This window comes from Penicillium bovifimosum (assembly GCF_028826915.1).
Source record: "Penicillium bovifimosum strain IBT 22155 chromosome Unknown utg000008l_segment0_segment0, whole genome shotgun sequence".
In the NCBI taxonomy this organism is placed as follows: domain Eukaryota; kingdom Fungi; phylum Ascomycota; class Eurotiomycetes; order Eurotiales; family Aspergillaceae; genus Penicillium; species Penicillium bovifimosum.
The window spans coordinates 249,758-262,547 of record NW_026622717.1 but is presented as its reverse complement, the minus strand read 5'-3'; the positions used below and the strand labels follow the sequence as shown (position 1 = coordinate 262,547).

Sequence of the window (12,790 nt, the reverse complement as noted above, 5' to 3'; positions counted from 1 at the left end):
AAATACATGGTCTGTTAATGCGTATGTGTAGCCCGAAAGCAAAACCCGCCAGCAACACCTTACAAGTGAATAATAAACAAGACCATCTATTTCTTCTTCCTCTCCCGTCTTTGCTTCCTCGAGCTGACAATGAGACGCCGTTGAGCAAGCATGACGGCGTAACGCTGGATTTTGTCGCGCCTGTAGATGTTAGTTTCGACTCTACCCAAAGGGAACCAGGCACTTACATCAGTAAGAACGTCGTGGCGCAAACGAACGGTACGGCAATCTTCCAGAAATATCTGTCGAGATCAGCATAAATCCTATCAATGACAAAGCTCAACATACCCTTCATTATGCTCAATTGAACCGAAAGTAGTGAAATTCATTCCGAAGTAGCCCTAGAACTGGTGTAAGCGACGGATCCCATCAGGATCGGGGGCCGAGGTATACGTACAGTCAAAAATGTCATGGGAAGATACAAACAAGTCACCAGAGTGAGTTGCTTCATACTCTCGTTCTGGTAGGCACCTGCGCAACACTGTTAGTTGGGACGTCTTCGCTACAGAGAAGAAACGACATACCAATAGTATTGAAGATCAGATCTATCATGTTATCAGCGTTACGCCGCATCTGATCGTATCCTTCAACAATAGTGATACAGTGATCCAGGGCATCGCCCAGATACGTGTGGCACATAGAGCTGATCGTGACACTGGTGCCTCCCAAGCTCTTTAGATTGGGCGTAACAGAGCCGATCTGCGGGCGAGGATCCTCCATTTCCGCCGGTGTAGTAGACGGGCTGAGCGGATTTCGAAAAACGCCAAACCCTGGAGTGTTGACAGGCTCGGACCGGTGATCGCGGAGAGCATTGATCACAGCCACCATAGGCTGCATGGAGTTTCGCAGAACGGCAATCTCTGACGTTAGGATATACAAAGACTTTGACTGCTCAATGTCTGGATCAGTCAGGACCTCAAGTTCGAGGTCTCCAATGGCATCTTGGTAGGCCATTGTGACGGGAATCGCAAGATCGATCACGGCATCGAGAATGGCCTGCAACAGCATGCTGGCGTCGCAGGACTGACGGAGGATAGTCTCGGGGGTGTTCAGCCGCCTGACGATTGGCGCTTCAATGTCATCCGCGCTCGTTTCGAAGAAGGATGTCACTGTGTTATCGGCATGTAAGAAGATCGAAACTTGCTCCAATGTGACGCATAGTCCCTTGGCGGCAAGGGCAGCATGGCGTTCCATGAACTCGATTCGATCCTCATTGGGACCACCGCGATATCGCTGGAGACTCCTGGTAGTTGTATCTTTGACTGTTCCAACATCTCCAAAGTGCGTGTTATGTTTTGCCCCTTCCCGTCCGGGGCCAGGCCGAATGCTGGAGCCCAGCTTCGCTTTCTCTTTGCGGTCCTGGTCCTTCGATGATCTGATAGTGAATATATCCTTCAAAGCGGCCATGATGACATTCCGTTTCGTTGGTCGCTTCAGTGAGATCGAGCTCTTTTCACTGTTCACCGAGCTTTTCCGGTCCCTTGACTTCCACCGACTGACCGAAGCATCCTCCTCGTCCTCCGAGTCAGAGGAATCCTCCTCCTGGATCTTCATCAGCTTCTGCAATGTCAAGACGACAAAAGCATGATCCGAGTACCAATCCGCTTTCGTGCGATTGGTAGTGTGTACAACATCCTCAATCGCCAGCCGATGCAATCTCTTATGATTCCCCAGAATCTTAATCACATCCCAGCTCAGCCCATTGACATTGATCCACCGACACTGCACCCACGGCTCTTTCTCCCGCTCCAAGAACTGCTCCAGCGTATCATTATCCAGCTCATACTGCCGCATCTCATGCTGTGAAAAATCCACGATCGTGATCTCGCAGCGCCGGTGCAGATCCGCGGGGATATTCGACGCCCATTCCGACGTGTACGGCGGTAGCGGCTTGGTGGGATCGATACCAGGCTCGGTTCCAGGCTGCCAATTCGGATCCTGAGCGAATCCCTCCGGATGGTATGAGCGGGCCGTGTTCGAGCGTCTGGTTCGGCGTTTCGTCGTCTCTGTGGAGTTCACTCGTGCTGCGGATGTGCTGAACGCGGGGAATGAACTACCTTCTCTCTCTCTTCCTGTCGGAGACACTTGGGAGCCGAGCGATGGGCGACCGGCCTCGATGTCAAAGTCGGATCGTGTCGCGCCTTGTTGCGCATAGTCGACTTGCGCATAGTCGACTGAGTGTACGCTCATTCTTGCGGCTCGAATTGAGAAGGCGCACGTCCGATCGCGTTGGAATGACGGGTTTTCATCGGCTCAAAAGACCGATCCACTTCGCCTCAACGATAAGGAATCTGGAGATGGGTGATGTACCAGCAATGTCTAGCAGTCCAGCAGGGGTTTCAAAATAGGTTTTCGCGTCTCATGGAGACACCACGGAGTCAGATGAGAACATGTCGCTCGGGGATCTGACGTCTGAGGAGCGTGATGATCTGCCGGGCAGAGTTTGCAAGGCTGCAAGCAAGACGAGACCTCTAAAAAAAGGATTCTATGACATGAACATCGAAAAATAGGAATTCGAACAAATCTCGACAGAAACAGGAGAAAGGGGTCCAGATCGGAGCACAGGGGCCGTTGTGGAGAAATTCCCCGTGTTAGCTCGAATGGTCGAAGCTTATGCTCATTTGGCTTTATTCACGACGAACAGTCTAACACGAGCTTATTCGATGATTCATAGTACGGAGTACATATTATTGCTTCACTAACGCTCAGCAATTAGACTATAATACATACAATTCCACCGCAATGCATCAACGCCGTCCCAATGCTAGCCCCCAATCACTCCAGATATAACAACCACCCAAATAGTTAAACAGGAGTAAAGCAATAATTACAGCAGAAAAGAAATCTCATAATACAATGAAAGACAGGATGGAAGAGGGAAATCGTCGACACTAAGCTCGAGCCGTTGGCCGTGGTTTCCAGGAAGGTCGGTGAAACCCGATTTGGGGCTGTTTGCCTCCATGGGAATTAGACCGAGACGAGCTGTGGAAGTCGGAATAGAGAGCAGACTCCATGTCCATCAGAACCGCCCGTTGGGGCTTTGCCGAGGACCAACTGGTAGACTTGCTTGATTTGGTGGAAGTGGTGCGAGCCTTGGGAGTGTCGCCAGTGGTTGCCCGAGTCTTTTCTTTGATGATATCACGAAGTTCTTTATCATCCTTGGTGATCTGAGCTCTGATGAAGTCAATGTCATTAGAAGCTGTGAGGGCGGACATGACCGATTCGCGCGGGGTGTAGGGGTATTTGTCGGGATTTGGAGGGGACTTGGGTGTGATGGTAGGGTCCAAGAACGCTTCGTGAGCTTTGTCCAAAAGCTGGGTGATGTCGAGTGTTTCACCGTGTGGAATTTTGTGAGGATGCGAAGGAGTCACACAGTCCATATCGACTTCCTTTCGAAGTACATGGTCAATGTCGACGGCCGAGAAATACGCACAAGACTGGGGAAGATCATCGATGCCCACTTGCTGCGAGAAGAGAGCCCGAGTCCACACATTGGCAACCTGCAAAGCCATTGCCGCGCGGTACTTATCCTCGTCTTTGACGAGATAACGAATCTCGTCATGAACAGTAATGGCCAAGCGGGCTTGAATATTGAATTGACGGATGAGATAGTCCATGCCAACAATCAGGAGGTGAAGATAATCAACACCCGATGACTGAATAGCCCAATTGATGCGAGATGTCATGAAGCTGCCCTTGTTGATGAAACGTCGCATAAGGGCCTCTGTGATCCCAGCACCCAGGACTGGGGTTCTGGGCCGCTCCTGATCAGCGAACTCCTCGAGCTTGTTGAACACAAAGGACTCGGTACCACCCCGCCAGAAAGGCGACGCACTTAAGAGGCGTCGGGAAGTGCGCGTCCCCTTAGTCTCTTTGTATAGATTTTGAGCAGTTTCCTGTGTCTGCTTTTCAGTCAGGGACGGATTGAACTGGCGAAGCAGAGTGGCTGCAAACTTGACGCCAGCACCATAGATTCGGCCGTAGTTGAAGACTTTGGCATCATTACGTGAGATGCCCAGAATTGAGGCACTTCGCGAGTGTAGATCTGTTCCCTCGGCCTTTGATCCTTCTAGACACATGAAGCCAATTGCGTTTCCTCCGTGGATTTGGAACGGGGCGTCTCCGACAAGACTTGCAATCCACAATTCCTGGGAGTCGACGTCGGCGCCCACAAAGGAATAGCCTGGCGGTGCTTTGATCATAGCCTTCAGCTCTGAACCAACACGGTTAGCCTTGGCGTTACTTGCAGTGAGCCAGGTGTTCTCCACGGCACGTCGAGTGATAGTGCCCATCGGGATGACCTGAGGTAGAATGAAACCAATGCGATTGTTGTTAGTCTCGGCGCCTTGGCCAGCCTTTCGTATCTGATCTTCGTAGACAACAATCTGACTTTTAATTCGATCTCGCGCGCTGATCCAGTAGGAACATGAAGCGTTCATATCCAGAGCTTGCTTCGCAAGTTCATACTGTGATGACAGGATTCCACGCTCGAAATACTGCATGTAGCCCTTTCCAAGCGGGTTGGTACATCTGGCCTGTGGGCCATCTTTGTGAGGGATCTTGAAGAATGTGGCTTTTCGCTCGTCTCGCAATTCGAGGTTCTTTTCCTCAGTCATATCGCATACAACGACTGGCTGGTTCTCATATTGCTTGACTTGATCACGAGGGACACGGAAAGTCCACCCGTGTAGGTCTGACCACACTAGGGGGTGATTGTCCCAAGAAAGTTTGAGCAAAATAGGCGCAATGCGAGTGCGCACTGTCAGGTTGATGTCTGCAGCGTTCGACGTAAAAAGGTCCTTGTACCACTTAGGCATTCCTGGTTTCTTCTGCCGGGCTGCCGGCCGGGGAGGATCACCCTTCTTCTTTCCTTTTGCCATTTTGATCTCTTGGCCGGACCAGTCCAGCTGCCGTAGCCAAGGATCATTCGTGTAAATGTCTGGTTGGTCTTTGCACTTCAATGCCTCATCACACAGCGCGAGCAGTTTGATCTGTACATCATCAAGTCGCTTATGATATGTCTCCTCTGCGCTGGTAAGATATTCTTGCCAAGACTGGTTGACTGGCAAAATGACAGAGGACAAGTGGCGAAGAGCGCCGAAGCTAACTGGATGAGGGCAGGTCTCAAGGAAATTAGGGAACACTTTGCGGTACACGCGGTGGGTGATGGCAACATCGGCTGCACAATAGTCGAGAAGCTCCTCCAGCCTGCTCACGATAGAATCGCGGTCAAGTTCACCGAAGAGATCTCTCTGCGCCTTATCGATTGTGACATCACAATGGAACTTGGCCACATCACGCAACGAGTTAACCGAACTTCGTCCCACCCAGAGTTCTTCCTCTTCTTCTCTCAACATGTTGTTTTCGAGAAGCGCGGCCAGTTCGACAGAATGGTGCTCGTTGGCGATTTTATCCCTCAAATCTTGATTCTTCTTGTGTCGCATCCAAGTCGGTCTCTGCTGCGAACACATGCCATTGACCGCAACGTGAAGGGACATTGTGTCCAGAAAGAAGTTCTGAGACTGCTGCATATCATATTCCTCAAGGACTCGTGCTCGATCGTAGCCAATGTTGTGGCCAACGATGATGCGGGGTTGGGATGGGTCTCCCAAGGGCACCAGCTGAATCTCGTTCGTTGACTCGCCCAGCAGCCAAGGCGATATCCACGCATACCATGAAGTTGGGCTGACCGCACAAGCCATGACCGCAAACGAATTGTCCTTGTACATAACCTCCGTGTCGAAAGTAAGCATTGCTTCATTGGGAGCGTCTACAGGCTCTGAAGTGCCATCGCTGTGGTATTTCGTCCATCCGCTGCGCTTCACCCATTTGCGCGGTTTGGGCGGACAGTTGAGAGCCGCGTACGACTTGGCGTATGTCAAATATGGCTCCGAAGAATCCATTCCGAGTTTATAGAAGTGCTCATCCATAGTCTGGCCCTTCAGCGTAGGAAGATCAAAGGCGACAGGCCCAGCGCCGGTCTGGGATTTACCCAGAAGCTGATGTCGAGACAGATGATCCTTCGAGAGTGCGACCAGGTCTGGATTCGGGATGCGACCTTTGTTCGGGAAGATTTGCGCATGTACATAGTCGCTCAACTGTTGAACTCCTACTTCATTGAATCTAGACGAGGAAGGGACTGGAAAAGATCAGTATTGGAATTTTTTATTTTCTTATTGAGCTTCAGCCGGAAGACGAAGGACACACCAGAAAGAGTGCTTTTCGTGGAATGGGCATTGTTGGCGGATGACGAGGAATGCCTCGAATTTCCTTTGGAAGAGATCCATGATTGTGCTTGAATAGAGAGCGGCGAGCCAAGTCGCGCGAAAGACCTCAAGCCACCCCTAGAACAAGGAGTGCGGGAGGACTTCCAATATAACATCATAAGAATAACCAGTTTGGGGACGTCAGGTCATGTTCAGAAAGTCTGGCTACAGCCGTGCGGCTGCACTGATAGCCAAGGAAATCGGGCACAAAAAGAGCGATGTGTTAAAGAAGACGGACTTGATGCCCGTATCATTGCCTAGTTATCGCGGTATGGTAAGTCTGGGCATGCACACCGGAAAATCAGTTTTTCCTTGGGACCACCTGCCGCTTTCAGACGAAAGTTGTATGAACCACTCTCTGAGGGTGAAAGTCATATGAATTGCTCTCTTCTGAGGCCAAAGTCACATGAACCGGAATGGCTTATAATCCGATCCGCGCTCCTCGCCTTTCTTTCTTCTTTTTATTTTATCCGAACGCTTTTACATTTGTCCGAACACATCGCTTTTCTTTCTTCTTTGGTCCGCACTTTATTTATCCGGCCGGCCTAACCTTTCTCCGTTACTATCAGTCACGTGCGTCTCGCCCATCACCGGCTTCCCATCAATCAATCTCCACCACCAATACCGGTGGCAGCTCGGTTGCCGGCGACGTTCCTAGGATCAATCCAGACCAGTAGTCAAGTGTGGACATCCAAGTGATAGCCATCATCCGACTGGCGGGTACCTGCCGAGCCTAGTCTAAGATCACGTGTGTCTACGTCACTGCTGCACCCTTTCGTTCGGATTAAAGATATTCCGGTCCGTCCTGTTTCCACGTCGGCACACCGCCCTAGCCCCACCCAAACAGCCACGTGATCAGGTGATAAGCAGTTATCGGTATGGCTATCTTTCAGTCGTTGCAGCGTTTCGTCCGCAAAACTCGCGAGAAGGTTGGAAATTTCCTTCCATCCAGACATCGACGTCGGCGCGAGTCTGCCGACAGCCAGACGCCTCTCGCACCTTCTACGGAAGGAATTCTCGTCCGTGGAGAGATAATTTATCCTCCACATCGGGTATCTCTTGATCCCGAGGCTCCGCGGCGCGTCTCCCAGCCGCTCCCCCGCCAGCTGTCACGCGGCGCACAGCTGGACAAGTTCGCCGCTGAAGGCGAAGACAAGTCCATCGAGATGCGTCGCACCAGCCGACCGCGCGAGTTTGTGGACCTGACCACCGGCAATTCCCCCACCCACCACAGGCGCAACTCGACGCCCACTCCCTTCCCCCGCTCGCCTCGCTCGCCTCGCTCGCCCAGCCCCGACCAAGTTCCAAACACCCCACGCGGCATCAAGCGCCGCCACAATCTCAGCCAAGAACCTGCTGAGTCCTCCTCGGCTGCCACCCGCCAGAGACGCGAGGTGATTGAAACCATTGACATGACTGGCGAAGGCGGTCCAACACTACCACTCCCCGCTCCGCTCCTGCCGTCGGACCTGGTGCTCCAGTTGACCCTCCGGAGGCCAATGCCTTGCTCGCGTACACTTGCCCAATCTGCATGGAACGCCCGGAGAACCCGACAAGCACCGTTTGTGGTATGTGCGCCCGTACGCTAGTGCCGTTGAGCCGTATGGACGGTACACCTTTCTAACTCTCTCCTCAAGGCCATCTATTCTGCCACCAGTGCATAATGAACTATCTCACCGTTGCGCTGCGTGCTCAGCCTGGCCGAGCGACTACCCCCAGAGGCGCTTGTCCGGTGTGTCGGGCCACAATTACACGCAGATCGAGGGGTCCGAGGGAGCTTACTGCACTTATCTTTGCGCGGGAGGACAGGGAGGAGGAAGATCTACCCTCGCTCGAAGCGTAGGGAGGGTTCACGTCTACGTCACCTTTTATCCTACCTCCCCTCCACTCGCCGTTGATTCCGACTTTTTTCTACTTGCTTCGACTCACCCGACCTCATCTTCAGTTACACCATCTTCACTCCCCTGTTCTTCACTGACCAATCTTCACTCGCCCTTTTCCCTTACTTCTTTATTCTTACCATTTCATCTCATTGCGGCATAGCGCAGGTGCCAGGGCTCTCCATGACGATGCACGACTTTTATGATTATGAATATTGCATCAGCAGTGTGTTGGCGGAGTTCATCTTTTGAATTAGCAATGACATCTTCCATTACTTTCATGTTTCTTTCTCCTGTAACACCGTATGTCCTGTAGCCTGGTTCCAAGATATCTCATGCTCTCGAGTTACATCGTGCTCAGATGTAGAGGCACTTTTGGATCCTCCATCAGGTCTTGCAGGTAGACCAGCTATCATACTTTCCAATCACTTCATTTTCAGATATAGGTAACTCTAGCTGTGAACAACCCCATATATCAACCCAGTTGGGTATTCTATCTATCTCTCCTAGCAGGATCTAAAGTATTCCGCCTCCCAAGCCCACTCCCCAATGCCCCCCGAACCATCGCATCCCCCTTCTTCCCCAGAACAACCTCAATAGCCTGCACGAGCGCATTAGGATCATACTGCATGCCAACAACCGTCACCCCATCCTTCCCCATAATCTTCCTCCCATAAAGCCTCAGCGTCTCAATCCCCATATCAGCCAGCCTCTCGCGATCAACCAGCGGCGTCCCAGGCCCCTCCAAATGCAGTATATGAGACACGTAGCTCGTATACGGCAGATCCGAGTAGCTTTGCGCATTTCCATGCTCCTGCCTCTGACTCTGATGCTGCAAGCGACCCCGACTTTCCTCTCCAGCACAGACAATAGCTTCGACGAAATCGGAAGCGGCAAATGGCGCGGACATAGGTCCTGTTTCTCGATCGAGGGATCCGTTCAGAATGAGGATTTTGTGGCGCGCTGGAGATGAGACTATGGATTTTCCCACGCCGCGCAGGACGATGGATGGGATGATGGATGTGTAGAGGGATCCGATGCTGTAGATTATGGCCTGGGAATCATTGATTGATTCCAGGACGCGTGGATTGGCTGGTGGGCGGATTTCCTGGCCGTAGGGATTTATGTACCAGATGCGAGTGATTCTGGCGCTTAGATCCTCGTTTTCGGTTTTGCTGAACTTGATGTTCTTGTTACGGAGCGTAGCTAGGGAGCCAGGGAGATGGTCTTCTTCGTAGGTCATTGGGTCCGAGAGTTCAGAGTCTGTATAGTCAACATCATCGCCATCGGCGAGGAGCAGACTCGGTCGTCTTGAACCCGGCTTGTGGTGAAGGGCTGTAGCCTCGCCTGGGTGAGAGATACTGTTCTGCCCGACGATGACGGTTCCATCTGCCAGGGAGGCGGAGATGTGATGGGAGAAATTGGAGTTGATTGCTGGGATTACGCGGACTAGATCTGATGGGACGCCGCAGATGCTGCCTAGGAGGTAGATGGCGCTTTCGAAACTGCCGCTGAATAGTCGCGCGGCGGTTAGGAAGAGGTTGCCTACGCTTGCGGAAGTGAAGTCGAAAGTTGAGGAGGGTGGTCGGGCTCGCTTGAGGATTTCAAGATTCAGGACGTTAAAGAAGGAGCGTATGAGCTCTTTTTTGGCGGGGGTGATGGCTGTCCATAGGGCCGATGTGCCGTCGACGATGGATTGCCATTCTGTGGTTGCGACGCCTGCTTCGGCGGGCAGTCGGTGGTTGAATAGTGCTTTGATTGCTGATCTTTCGGGATTCGTAGGTGAATCTGGGATCAAGCGCACTAATCGACCTGGTAGAAGGTTAGCATTGAGCAATTGTGCTAGGAAGTGGTCTGTTTTGCTTACTTCGAACATCGCCGATGCCAGGACCGCCGAATATCCGAATTAACTCGGAAGAAGATCCTCCGTTATCACTGATGGGAATTATGTAGCTGAGTGGGCAGTTCTTGCTTTCACGAACGGCGCTGAAGACGTCGACTAGATTGTTCGCCGCGCTCCCTCCGGAGAAGACAACAATCCCTCGATTGGCCATGATGGAAATTGGTGTTGTTTGCAGCGCGTGAGGCCCCCGTTAAGGTCGAGGACTCGAGGTGAAATCACTGACTTGGTAGGTTTATTTTGAGAAAGGTGTTGATTTGAAAGGTCTCGCCCCATGTAAGTTCCGAGACATGGCTGGCATTTCTTCCCAATATGGTAGAAACACGCGCAATGCCCATGAGACACTTGAAGTCAACTTCAGCGATAAGCAATGAAAGTATGAAACATATACTATACCTACTGTGTAATGTATACTTAACGTACGCCACCAATAAAATAGGTACATCCATTCATGTATTATAAACTTAACCCCCCATGTAAACCGCCAAATATCATCTCTATGTCCCCTAACTTTACATGCATGTTCCGTCCTGTCCAGACAAGACATGTTCTTTAAAATTTAACATAAGCATCGGGGAAAAGGCTTCCCCGAGCTGGAATTCGTGAAACAATAAGCCCCCATGGAAACCATCCACATGTTCCCAATTTTCGTCGATTGCTTCAGTTCGCCGATACGCGAGTAGTGCTTCAGACAGTCACCTGAGCAGGGGTCGAGCTGCCACTGTACAGAATGAGCAGAACAAGAGCGCAAGGCACACCGATGGCGATGGCCTTGAAGCGGGCGGGGTTGCTGCGGTTGTACTCGCCAACCTGGAGGCGCACATCCGTCATAAGGCTCTGGCACTTCTCAGCGCCGAGCTTGTAGTACACCAGACCAGCCAGGGCAATGGAGTAACCGAAGAACTGCTGGGCAGTAACGGGGTCGCGGAAGATGAACATGGAGGCGCCGACAAGGAGGATGTCCTTGAGGATACCGGCCATGGTCAGGACGACGGCGGAGGTCTTGCCAATCTGGCGGGGGTGTCAGTTACCATACCATTGATAGCGTTTTGTGAGAACTTACCAGCAAGACAACGGAGGCGTTAAGAAGGAAGGCAACCAGTGCGTTGGCAATAAGGGTGCCGACACCGAGACCGTAGATGTCACCCATGGTGAGACGGGGAGCCTCAGCGAAGAGAGTGACGATACCGTTGGTGACGGCACAAGCGGGAGCGTAGTAGTACAGAGAGACCAAGGGGTCCATCTTGAACTCGGCGGAGCTAAGCAGACGCTGGACCATGACCAGACGTAGGGCCTCGAAGACGATACCGGCGACCTGGATGAGGAAACCCAACATGTCGAACTTGATCTCGCCGAACGAGGCGATCACAACACCGACAACAATGAGAGACACATTGCCGAGAGTCTTCATGTTGGTAGGAGCGATTCCGAAAGCCCAGGTGGCCAGGAGGGTTGCGACAGCGTTGGTAGCCTAAACAAAGATGTCCAGTCAGTCACAAGTCGAGAGAAATTCGAGCGCGGGAATCGAACGTACCTTGAGCATCTGGATGAAGGAAACACTCAGGTAGAGGTATGCCAAGTTACCGCAAATCAGACTCAAACTGAACATGATACCAATGGGCACAATGGCACGACTGTATACCAAACCATCGGTCAGCGATCAAAAACTCAGGTCGGACTGCGGTGCCAGCCAAGGCATTATCGGGGATTCTCACGTATAGGTAGCCGGGTTCATGGGGACCTTGTGACGCGAGTCCAGCACATTGGTGAACCGGGCGAGGATCTGGGTCATCGCCGTGGCGAATACCATGTGCCAGGTGGTCAAGAACAACGCTGATATCTTATGTCAGTGATTCGATCGGGCGCGACAAAGCGTCGGTTGGCGGAGAAACTCACGGAAGTCTGTAAGCGTTCGAGGTTAGCAGTCAGTCCCACGTAAATCAAACAGGGGAATCGGGATCAGGGATTGGGGTGATCGTACTGAACTTGGCACTCGCCAGAACCCATTTGTTGAACAGGATGACACTGGAACTGAGGGTAATCCAAAGACTATCGAGTCTCAGTCAATTGTTCCATGATCAGGGAACTAGATCGAGATACGCACGCAATGTAGAAAGCCGGGTGGAGGCCCTTGTCCTGAGGGGCAGTTGAACCACTCTCGAGCTTACGCTCATCCTGCGACGAGCGACCGTTGGCCATGATGAAATGGAAAATAACAGTATAAAAGAGTGACTGTGGGTGAGGAGATGTTGAAGGGAAAGAAGATAAGGGGAAGAAATGAATTTAAGTGAGGATCGGCAGTTCGACCCCCAAGATGGGCTTCCAATCACAGCGGGTAGTGTGGTCCAGTGCTTGTTCCACGTAATCTCTAAGCTAACGTTGATCGCAGAGATTTAAATTATTTTTACTTATTTAGGTGTAGTCTCGAAAACATTTATCCCTGTCGATCATACACAGCCCTCCCTGGTTATCGGGCAATTAGGGCCAATTAAGGTGCGAACTAAGGAACGAAGATATCGAAGAATAAGATAGATCCGATACTACTATATCACGACATACATAGTGCGAAGTATATATACTCCGTACTATGTTGTGCAGTACTCCGTACACGGTAGAATGTGATAAATATCGACTGTGTCACGTGACAGATATCAGATAGTTTTTGTGAGACAGGCTCAGACAGCATCCAAGACTCAGATCCATAC

The 12,790-nt window shown here is 51.5% G+C and overlaps 5 protein-coding genes across 5 annotated transcripts; 1 reads left to right on the top strand and 4 right to left on the bottom strand.

Moving 5' to 3' along the window:
- Positions 1 to 86: 86 nt before the first annotated feature.
- N7515_009759 (putative CorA family metal ion transporter) lies at positions 87 to 2,229 on the bottom strand (the record flags this gene model as incomplete). Its single annotated transcript, XM_056670502.1, has 5 exons — positions 87 to 180; positions 228 to 281; positions 328 to 380; positions 437 to 510; positions 564 to 2,229. 5 exons carry the CDS (start codon positions 2,227 to 2,229, stop codon positions 87 to 89), a joined length of 1,941 nt encoding a protein of 646 aa, XP_056516875.1.
- A 701-nt stretch (positions 2,230 to 2,930) lies between these two features.
- Positions 2,931 to 6,326, bottom strand: N7515_009758 (DNA-directed DNA polymerase gamma MIP1; the record flags this gene model as incomplete). The annotated part of the gene is made up of 2 exons (XM_056670501.1): positions 2,931 to 6,178; positions 6,245 to 6,326. 2 exons carry the CDS (start codon positions 6,324 to 6,326, stop codon positions 2,931 to 2,933), a joined length of 3,330 nt encoding a protein of 1,109 aa, XP_056516874.1.
- Positions 6,327 to 7,183: 857 nt separating this feature from the next.
- Positions 7,184 to 7,894, top strand: N7515_009757 (uncharacterized protein; the record flags this gene model as incomplete). The annotated part of the gene is made up of 1 exon (XM_056670500.1): positions 7,184 to 7,894. One exon carries the CDS (start codon positions 7,184 to 7,186, stop codon positions 7,892 to 7,894), a length of 711 nt encoding a protein of 236 aa, XP_056516873.1.
- A 784-nt stretch (positions 7,895 to 8,678) lies between these two features.
- Positions 8,679 to 10,239, bottom strand: N7515_009756 (uncharacterized protein; the record flags this gene model as incomplete). The annotated part of the gene is made up of 2 exons (XM_056670499.1): positions 8,679 to 9,997; positions 10,053 to 10,239. 2 exons carry the CDS (start codon positions 10,237 to 10,239, stop codon positions 8,679 to 8,681), a joined length of 1,506 nt encoding a protein of 501 aa, XP_056516872.1.
- Positions 10,240 to 10,772: 533 nt separating this feature from the next.
- On the bottom strand, positions 10,773 to 12,284 carry N7515_009755 (uncharacterized protein; the record flags this gene model as incomplete). The annotated part of the gene is made up of 7 exons (XM_056670498.1): positions 10,773 to 11,096; positions 11,149 to 11,556; positions 11,620 to 11,719; positions 11,801 to 11,918; positions 11,982 to 11,987; positions 12,067 to 12,134; positions 12,190 to 12,284. The coding sequence occupies 7 exons, from the start codon at positions 12,282 to 12,284 to the stop codon at positions 10,773 to 10,775; spliced, it is 1,119 nt and encodes a 372-aa protein (XP_056516871.1).
- Between the last annotated feature and the right edge of the window lie 506 nt (positions 12,285 to 12,790).